This window comes from Salminus brasiliensis, chromosome 13 (assembly GCF_030463535.1).
Source record: "Salminus brasiliensis chromosome 13, fSalBra1.hap2, whole genome shotgun sequence".
NCBI lineage: Eukaryota > Metazoa > Chordata > Actinopteri > Characiformes > Bryconidae > Salminus > Salminus brasiliensis.
This window is the reverse complement of record NC_132890.1, coordinates 2,435,136-2,445,636: the sequence shown is the minus strand read 5'-3', so window position 1 is coordinate 2,445,636 and position 10,501 is coordinate 2,435,136. Positions and strand designations below refer to the sequence as shown.

General features: G+C 44.2%; 3 protein-coding genes across 3 annotated transcripts in view; 1 reads left to right on the top strand and 2 right to left on the bottom strand.

Annotated features, from left to right (window-relative positions):
• zdhhc7 (zDHHC palmitoyltransferase 7) overlaps positions 1-10,501 on the bottom strand; it is a 51,934-nt gene that overhangs the window by 25,719 nt on the left and 15,714 nt on the right. The gene's annotated exons all lie outside the window — the stretch shown is intronic.
• nob1 (NIN1 (RPN12) binding protein 1 homolog) lies at positions 2-5,707 on the top strand. Its single transcript, XM_072695220.1, has 9 exons — positions 2-100; positions 349-481; positions 2,058-2,191; positions 2,290-2,361; positions 2,473-2,616; positions 2,961-3,275; positions 3,904-4,001; positions 4,649-4,793; positions 5,162-5,707. Exons 1-9 carry the CDS (start codon positions 32-34, stop codon positions 5,429-5,431), a joined length of 1,380 nt encoding a protein of 459 aa, XP_072551321.1. The 5' UTR covers positions 2-31; the 3' UTR covers positions 5,432-5,707.
• cog8 (component of oligomeric golgi complex 8) lies at positions 5,718-10,452 on the bottom strand. The gene is made up of 5 exons (XM_072695219.1): positions 10,113-10,452; positions 8,831-9,038; positions 7,926-8,744; positions 6,559-6,727; positions 5,718-6,360 (listed from the first exon to the last, which is right to left on the bottom strand). The coding sequence occupies exons 1-5, from the start codon at positions 10,439-10,441 to the stop codon at positions 6,008-6,010; spliced, it is 1,878 nt and encodes a 625-aa protein (XP_072551320.1). The 5' UTR covers positions 10,442-10,452; the 3' UTR covers positions 5,718-6,007.

Sequence of the window (10,501 nt, the reverse complement as noted above, 5' to 3'; positions counted from 1 at the left end):
CTGGCTGTGTTCTCGCGAGATCTGGTGGAAGATGGCAGCGGCCATGGTGGAGCATGTCGTGGCTGATGCTGGGGCTTTTTTGAAAAAGGCTCCTTTACACGTACGTTTCGAGGGCTGTAGCTTTTAAAATATATATATTGAGGTCCATTAGAATAGCTGGAGTCTTTGTGAGATGGCATTTCTCTCAGTTTCTCTCTGTTTTCCCCGTCTCACACGTGTTAGGCTGGTGTAGCTTAGCCTAGCCTGAAGTTAGCGACAATAATAATGATGATGATGATGATGAAGATGATGATGATGAAGTTGTCAGCTATATACAGTGACTGTGGTGTGTGTGTCTGCATGCTGTAGGAGATTGGGAAGAGTATCTACACTCTGAAGGATGTCGTGAATGAAATTCGGGATAAACAAACCAAAAGAAGCTTGGAATTCTTGCCTTATAAGCTCAACTTCAAAGACCCCTTTCCAGAACATGTGCGATTTGGTGAGTATTTATGTATTTTATAAAAATAATAAAAGTCACAAGAAAGACGTCAGAAGAAATTCAGATCATGGCTGGACGGTCGAAGCCAGTGACGTCGCTAAATGACGTCACCGCCTAATTTACATACATTTACATACATTTGCTTGTCTTTAAAGCTTAAAAACAAAGCTAATAAAGGAATAACTTTATGGGAGAACATAAAGTAAAGAGTAAAACACCCTAATTTTGTTAGAACTATGAGTGAACTCTGAATAAATGAACCTCCTAACCTCTCAAAATAATTTAATGACATTAATTTTGTCTTTGTCCAGACCTATATTACATAAATTACATAAATCAATTTGTCTTGTATTGTTTATGTTAGTATATCAAATATCAAATGTAATCACAAGACCGGCGGTTGTGTGACCGGCGAAGTCAAGTCAAGTCAACTAAATCAAATCAAATTTATTTATATATTAATTTCTTTTACTGTTATTGTCACAAAGCAGCTTTACACAATCAGCAGTTAGTAAAAGACAGAAAAAAAATCAATAACATGAAACAAAAAAAACATAAAAAGACCCCCAGTGAGCAGCCAGCGGTGACCGTGGCCAGGAAAACTTCCCTCAGAGCTGGAGGAAAAATCCTAGCCCTGTACTGTACCTGCATACTGCTCTTGACCGGCATGGTGTACGTTTTTCTTTGAGCTTGATGGACTAGCTGGGCTGTCAGTATGACCAACTTGAGCAAAAATAAATAAATAAATAAATAAATTCCCATGCTGGTCAGCCAGCTCGACTAACCTGACCTGACCAGGCTATAACACGTCTATAAGACTGCATACAGTTGTCGGGTTCTCTAAGAGATCGGCCGTTCTATCCTGTCGTAATTTGTATAGGAATCTATGATATTTGTGTTATATTTTTAATTGGGTTGAACTTGAGTTTACTGACGTTTCTGACTGTGTTTGAGAGGAGAGGAGAGCTTCTTCTTATTGCTGCAGAACAACGAGATTCAGTCTCATGGTTTAACCCATTACACGCAGACTGGAGGAGCGGAGAGCAGTTGGGGGTAGAGCTGGGCGATATGACGATATTTTATCGTATCGTGATACATTTTGTTATGGTGATGACAGTATGATTTTCTAAGCATATGGAGGAGACTGTTATTACTGCTTAATAAACATCTACTGATCAGCTGCAGGTTTCATTACTAACAGTGTGATTAGACTGAAGGGTTCATTGGATGAAGAGCAGCAGATGTTATAGAGTATAAATCACTGTGTTCAGTACGGGAGAGGATCTGAGTAATAGTTTATAAGAATTAGTCTCTGCTGATGTTTGTAGTCTGTGATTATGTATTATGTATCGTGATAAATATCATGTTGTGATATAGTATTTATAGCATATCGCCCAGCCCCTGTTAGGGGTAAGGTGCCTTGCTCAGCATTTTATGTTGAGGGAAGAGAAAATGCTGTTCCTGAGCTGGTCGAGGTGATCGAATCTGTGACCTTTCGAGATACCAGACGACAATTACTAATCAAGCTTATTATAAATATTACAGAGCTCATTTTTGTCTCTCCACTGTTCTACAGTCACTGAATTCTCAAAAAAGACCGGAGACTACCCCAGCCTATCAGCAACAGACATTAAGGTCTTGGCTCTAACCTACCAACTGGAATTGGAGAATGTGGGGGCGGAGCATTTGAAAAAAGCACCTGCGATACAGGTACGAATCTTGGACCAGGCTTCAGGCTGTGAAATAACATTTGCATGAAAATTCCTCTGTTTCTGGATTCACACAGTTTGTCTTTGCCTACACTTTAGGTAGAAGTATGCAGCACACGGAGACATCCAGAAGCCCCCGTAGACGTCGCTGGATTCCACCTTCCTTCTAAAGTAAGATGTTCCTCAGTTAGAAATCTGAAGCATGGGTACTGGGTTTGTGTTTGGGATTAATCTCCTTTGAGAAGATCCTTTAACAACCGATTTCATATTTTACGCTACCAGACATCCTCAAAAAGGCCAGGCACTGATGCTCACAGTCCAGCAGAGCGGAGCGCACCTCAGGCTGCTGAGAGCTCAGAGTTTAACAGCTTCCAGTTTTGGAGAACCCCGCTACCGAGCATTGAGGCTGATTTGCTGGAGCTGTTGGTGAGTATGAGTGCATGGCTTTCATTATTATGTCATTTTTGCTGTGATTTAATCTGCAGACAAAGTCAGTTAGAGTGGGCCTGGTGTGAAAAGGTTCTTCTGAAACTTACCAGATGTTTATTAATAAATAAATAAATAAATAAATAAACAAATAAATAAGTAAAAGCTATGATATGAACCAGGTGGTGCAATGCCAGCAACACAAATCTAGCCATTTTAATAGCTTCACATTTTAACATTGCACATCAGACCCGACTGCTCAGACCTATTAGCTGGAGTTCCTGTGAAAGTGCTGGACGGAGGTCTGTGCTGAAAGCTAACCGCGCTGTGTGAATGTTCTGTAGGCTGCAGACACGGTCGTGGTGAAAGATGTCGCAGAGAAACTGGATTCTGTTGACTTGTCAAGTGCAGGGCAGAAAACAGGAGCTCGGCCCGGATTAGAGGAAGGCTGTGAAATTGAGGATGAGGATTTGGAGGAAGAAGGAGAAGAAGAAGAGGAGGAAGAAGGAGAAGAAGATGAGGAGGAAGATGAAGATGATGATGATGGAGGGGGTTGGATCACTCCTAGCAATTTAAAACAAGTGCAGCTGGATTCTGGTCACTTGCAGCATTCAGCTAACGTGAGGGTGGGCTGTGTGACCACAGACTTTGCCATGCAGGTACGATGAAGCTGTAAGCCAGAAGAAACCAGTTAGAGTAAAGAATTAATCTGGTTTCTTTTGAATTCTGCTGCTAGTTACTGGTTTTCCTAACGATGTGGTTTTAGACTGAATAATAATAATAATAGTTAAAGACTAATAAGATAAAAACATATAAATATATATATATATATAAAATAATATATTTATTATAATATTTTTTTTAATTAAATATGTTATTCTTATTAAACTACATCAAATATATTTTATATATAATAAATATGTAAATGATAGATACAGAATAATACTGGTGTGTGTATGTATATATGTATATATATATATATATATATATATATACATACACACACACACATCAAATATATATAATTATAAAGCAGTGTTCTCTGTCTATCGCTTTTGTTCAGACTAAATTATATATATATTTGATGTGTGTGTGTGTATATATGTATGTGTATATATATATATATATATATATATATATATATATATATATATATATATATTTATATAAATTAAATACCAGTATTATTCTGTATCTATCACTTTTGTTCAGACTCAAATAATTTATCAGTTAAAAGTAAAACTAGAAGTATTTAATTGTCTTAATTTTCTGTTTGCTGTTTTCCAGAATGTCCTCATTCAGATCGGTCTCAACGTCCTGTCCTTGAATGGAATGCTTATCAAACATACAAGAAACTACATCCTCCGCTGCCACGCCTGTTTCAAGTGAGTGGAGCTGTTACCAAACCTCAGAAAGTCAGTCAGTACATCTATCTAGTCCACCAGGAATATTCCATAGTGCTGGAAACTGAAAATAAAAATATGCTCATTCACTAGATGTCCAAATGTTTGTGGACACTTCTCTGGAGCAGATGAACATGAACCTACAGGAGTATAAAGCACCCCCAGCACTGAGCTGTGAAGCAGTGGGACTGGAATGATGGTGCCCCATTCAGTACTTTTGGGATGAGTTGATCATCGAATCATCAACGCTCTTGCCACTGAATGCAATCAATCAAATCCTCACAGCAATGCTGCTCCTCCAAAATCTAGTAGAAGTCTTCTTCCCTGGACAGTAGAGACAGTTACAGGTTTTTAATTAGCAGGTGTCCTGATACTTTGTCCATATAGTGTAGGCTATTAAATGTGCCGTTCTCTGCATGGGTACTGACCCGTATTGATTAACAGTCTCTACTACGTATCTCCGTTTAAATCTCAGTATAATATTATGAAATGCTGGCTTAACTTCAGGAAATCATTTGATGTCTAAAACGCTTGTAAACCACTACCGGTCAAGCTCAGTTTGACCCTGGTTACTGTTGGCAGGGAACTGAATGCATCCAGTCATTTTCTGTTATTTTGTCCCCTCTCAGAACCACGACAAACATGAACAAAACCTTCTGTCCACACTGTGGAAACAACACACTCAAAAAGATAGCCGTGACCATCAACGAGGACGGCAGCATGCAGATGCACTTCTCCAGGAACCCCAAGGTGCTCAATCCTAAGGGCAAGAGGGTATGTGGTGTTCTTTTCCTTTAATCAGAGTTGTAGTTGGATTCTGGTCCACTTTGATCATGGTGGCCAATTTGGGTCATAAAAAAAGTCCAGCTCTGGAGATCACTTATTATAAATAAATAAATAAATAAATAAATAAATGTGCTACCAAAGTTCTTTGAGTGATGTCCTAGATAACCCATTTTTGTACAAGAGCTGCAAGTGTGAAGAACCTTTACAATTAAAGGGATAACGTTCTTAACGGAACCCAAAATGGTTCTACTACGGCATTTCTAGTATCTTTTATCCTGGAAGATTTTAAGGCATCAGATCATGATGCCACATACAGAGTATAGACACTAACCCCTCATTCTCTGCCTCCTCTGCAGTTCTCCATACCTTTACCACAAGGGGGCAAACATGCAAACAATCCCCAACTGGTGGAGGATCAGCGCTTCCCTCAACAGAGGGTGTCCAAGAAGGCACGGCAGAAGACGGACGTGTTGGATCCCGACTACCTCGCCGGCACCTCCCCGTTCTCAGAGCATGACATTTACAGTAGATCGGCCAGCTTACACCTGCGTGACTCTCAGTGTGGAGGAGGGAGACGGCGGGCCAATCCGAATGCCTCTCGCAAGAAATTCGTGAAGAAAAAGTGAATCTGTGTTCTGCTGATGATTTCATCTCAGTTACGGGGCAAATATTAAGAGAAGTTCAGAAATCAATGCAAATGGTTTCCTCCAAAAAAAGTGTAATTTTATATAATTGAAGCCAAGCATTGTAAAGTCAAGGCCTTCGTGTAACCGTGATAAAAACAAGCCCCTAAAATATTTTGTATGGTACATTATACAGACTTTGAAGACCCCCCTGTGTATCATATAATTGTATCAATATAAATCAAATTTTGGGAAATAAATATCAAAAGAATAATCAAACCATCAAGTGTATGAATCATCATAATTATATAATCATAATGTTTCCAATAAAAATTTAATCACATCATTAAGCTTGGAAGGATACAAGAAACCCCTCCTGCACAGACAGTCATGTCCAACAACCTTGATATTAAATACATTAGATTTCCCCTAGAGAAGGCATAGAAACTCAAGCCAGCATTCCCCAGAAGCTGGAATTAGCTGATAAGTGCAAATATCGTTCAATTCATTGTACACAAACATAGCTTTCAAGTTTTTAAGGTTTTAGTTTAGAAAAAACTGTGATCATAGTTCTTCACTTCACTCAGCTGGAAGCTTCTCCCCAGTAGGTGTGTTTACCAGCAGCTCTTCAGGACTGCTTTTCTCAGCATCACCAGCTGCAGGTTCGGCTTTATTTGGAGAAGGTTCTGCCTCATGCATCTGCTGGACATGGGAGGGCTCTTGAACATCCTCCAGCTTGTCAGAGGATGCAGGTTTGATGGGAGGTAGGGGTTCTGCATCTGTCGTGGTCAAACTAGTCAGGTCAACTGAGAGATCCAACACCGGGGGCACAGGCTCCCTCTTGGGGAGGACAAACTCCAACGGCTCCAGTACCGTGCTCACACAGATGCATCCGATGTTGCCGTATTTATGAACTTGAGCTGGTGGGACACCTGAAGTGAGAGGGAGGCTTCATGTGAAATCAGAAATGCCAAAGAACGCTGGGGTCAGAGCTCGGGGTCAGCGATGCTACTACATCACCACCTCTCGCTCAAGTAAACCCACAATGCTGTGAGCAATAACCCAGCACACTCACCTCCGAGCCACTGCTTATTTTTACATTAAATGACAGGGACTGTTTTATCACCTACCAAGGATCTGTGCAAGCTGAGCCGGAGGGAAGAGAACCTGTAAGCATCGGTTCAGGAACGGCACCATGTCCTCGGCAAAGGCACAGCAGAACTGAACAAACAGCTCCCGCTCTCGGCTGCTGAAGGCAGACTCTTCTGCCCGATGGAAAACCAGGATTAATTTGGTCACCTGTAGAGGTCAGAATAAAGGGATTTAGGATATGCGTGTACATTACTAGAATTAAAAACAGCTCCTCGTACTTGTCTGACTCAGTTAGACATAGTCAGGCAGTGGACGTCTGATTGAAGACTTGACTAGGCAATGCTGATGGAAGATATGGCTCCATCCCAGCAGTAACCTCAGTACACTAGGCTCAGACATGATGGGCCTCGTTCTCCAATACTCTGAAACTGAAGAATTCGGTTTCATAGGTTCTTGAGAAAAGTCCTAACACAGGCTACGTTCACAGGGCGGGTAAAAGTGGCCTAGCTGTGCTATCTGTGTTGCAGTATGAGCGACAAAAAAAAAAAAAAAAGACCACACTGAACGGTGGGCTCTGAGCGGTCCTGTGGACTAAGGCCTTGCCGCTGTGATCACTGAAAATCACTGGTTCAAATCCTGGGTCATGCCGCTTGCCATCAGCAGCTGGAGTCAGAGAGAGCACAATAGGCTCAGAGTGGTCCAGTTAGTTTAAATGCTCTGACAATGAGGCATCCCAAATGATGGTTTTAAGAAGAAGTCTCTCCGAGTGGTTCAGGGGTCTAAAGCGCTGACACTATGGCCCAGGGGGTTGTGAGTTCAAATATCGAGTCTGAGAGAGCTCAACTGACCCACATTTATAGCATTTAGCTGACGTGACTTACAAGGCCACTCGTATTACAGAGGTGAGTCAATGTAGTGTTAGGAGTCTTGCCCAAGGACTCTCATTGGTGTAGAGCTGAGTAGTCACCCAGACCGGGAATCGAACCCCAGTCTCCCAAGTGGTGTGGTAGCTCACTGGCAGGTAGTGGTGTTATCTGTTATCTTGTCCCGTTATCTAGCGATGTTGCTTCGGGTGGAGCTAGGGCACTTTTCACATGTGTCGGATGGGTCATGTGTTAAGTCCTTCCCTCCTAGTGTCGGGAGCATTGCTAGTGGGGTGGGTTAATTGCCAGTACCAATTTTAGAGAAAAGGAGGGGGGGGGGGGGGGGGGGGGGTGAAGTTGGTGAATGAAGCCCAATGTCTAAGATATAAACCACATGCATACACACACACACACACACACACACACACACACACACACACATTATATATATATATATATATATATATATATATATATATATATATATATATATATATATATATATATATATATATAAATAATGGTGGAAAACTGAAGGGTACCTTCAGGAGGGCATCCTCAAGACATCTGGTAACTTCCTGGGCCAAGCCGATGGGGCAACACAAGCGTAGATCGTTGAAGGCTGTTAAAACGTTATTCAGAAAGCAGGCTAAAGGAGGGAAGTCCAACAAGGCCATCGGGGGCTGAAGAGTGCCAGGCTGAGTACTCGGAGCCACAGGCGGGATAGTATTACCCAGCATGGATGGCAGAGAGATGAGAGTGTACAGATTCATATCCTCCTGAAACTTATCCACAGCTTCTTTAACAGCTTTGTGGAACGTGTCCATGGCTACCTGCTGGAACATCGGCGCAAGCTGCCCGCGGAAGTCCGCCCCTACCCGACTGAAGGACAAGCCAAAGTACATGCACTGTCCAAGCAGGGAATCCAAGCGGCTTCCCACGCCGCGCTTCAGGTCCCTGTCCAGGGTTTCCAGAAACTGGGAAATCTGCTGCACCACCCAGCCGTGAAAGATGGCACTTTCATTCACGGCCTGTACCCCCGGTGAAAGCAGGGGGTCCTCGTCTGAGAAAATGGCCCGGTACTGGGTGATGATGTCGAACAGATGCACTCGGCAGGCCTCGATGGTTTTGGTGATGTGGAAGTAAGGGTCCTCGTCAGGGACAGCGGCCAGGACGGAGCGCAGCCAGCTCCCGCGAGCCTGCAGGAACTTCACGCGTAGTTCCGCTTCCGTGAACACGTCCATCCTGCGCAGGTAGCCGATCACACGGAGGCAAACCGGCAGCTGGGTGTTGCTGCGAAGCTGCTGAAGGAGCTGGTTCAGCATGAGCTGAGCCGACTGACGAACCTCACGTACTATTCCCTGTAAAACAGCACAGCACAGAGTCGGATCTACTGAACCTGGCAGCAGGTCCCACCACAGCCGTAAGAACATCACACCACCTGTACCTGAATGACGGGAAGAGACGAGTGTTTCTTCTCCAGCCTCTTCACGTAGGCGGCCAGCTCCAGCGCCTCCTCATAATAGCCATTACGCACACAGGTGTCCATAAGCTGGGGGATCTCCAGGATCTCCAGGATCTCGGTGTGGCGGTTCAGCGTCAGACTGTTCATGCGGCGGCTCAAGCCGATCTCCTCTGCTTCTTTTACGAAACCTCTGAAATTAAAATACAAGCGAAATTAATCATCTGGCAATTTCCACAATCTAGAATGTGCAGATCAATACCTGGGTAATCAATCAATCATCGATGGTCAACACAGTCAGGTAGAGGCGTATAGAACAACACTAGGGTTAGACATCGACCAATTCCTTATTCAATAAATCTCTCCATAGACTTATTAGTGACCTAATCACCAAAACCGGCTCCTATGCAGTGCCCCCCCCCCCGTGTCTCCCCATAGCAACGGGCCCATCAGAGACTTCCTTTAAGGTCCTTTTTCTTGAGGACATGAGTTTGGTGAGAACCAGCCACACAAGTCAGTCCTAGAGACCACACGTTCTGCATACATTATACGGACAAAAGTATTGGGACACCTGCTTATTTACTGCTTCTTCTGAAATCAAGGGGATTAAAAGAGCTGATCCTGCTTCTGTTGGAGTAACTGTCTCTACTGTCCAGAGAAGAAGACTTTCTACTAGAATTTGGAGGAGGAGCATTGCTGTGAGGATTTGATTGCATTCAGCGACAAGAGCGTTTCTTAGTGAGGTCAGGATGCTGGATGGATGATCACCAACACCACCCCACCTCGTGCCAAAAGTACTGGATGGAGCACCACAATTATCATCATCATCATCATCATCATCATTGGAGGAGCATTGCTGTGAGGATTTGATTGCATTCAGCGACAAGAGCATTTCTTAGTGAGGTCAGGATGTTGGATGATGATCACCACCTCCACCACCTCCACCACCTCCACCATCATCATACCTCGTGCCAAAAGTACAGGATGGAGCACCACAATTATCATCATCATCATCATTCCAGAGAACACAGCTCCTCCACAGCTCCACAGCTCCTCAATGCTGGGGGGCTTTATACCCCTCTAGCCCACACCTGGCCTGGCATTATTAGGCAGCATGGAGCTCAATAGGGTCATGGTGTTGATCTGGGCTCGATCTAGGTATATGGGCTCGTGTCGTGTCCCGTGTAGATGAATGAAAGGGTATCTCCAGCCCCCCCAGCAGCCCCCCCAGCAGCCCCCCCAGCAGCCCCTGGTTCCCCCCACAAACCTGCATTTCTCTCCGAAGCTGGGCAGTTTGTCGAGGAGCTTGGATAAGCTGCTCTCCACCCGGCCGAAGTCTGTGTGGATGGTCTTGGTGCAGTGCGCCGTGCGGATGAAGGTCTTGTAGTTGGAGAAGGCGAGCTCTCGGGTCTGCTGCAGGATGTGCGCTCGCTCCTCGGACAGGCGCTCCGGCTCGCGGCCCAGCTTCTCCACCCCGCACGAGCTCAGCTCCGCCAGGTACGCGGCGAAGTCCGGGTTGTCCCTCCAGTTCTCCGGGAAGCTGTCCTTAAATATAGACACCAGGATGCTCTCGTCTTCCACGTCCACGGTCGCCATTTTCCCTGTGTTTGGGAGAGGGAGAGAGTGACGTCAGCGCGACGTCGCTAGTGCAGCGAC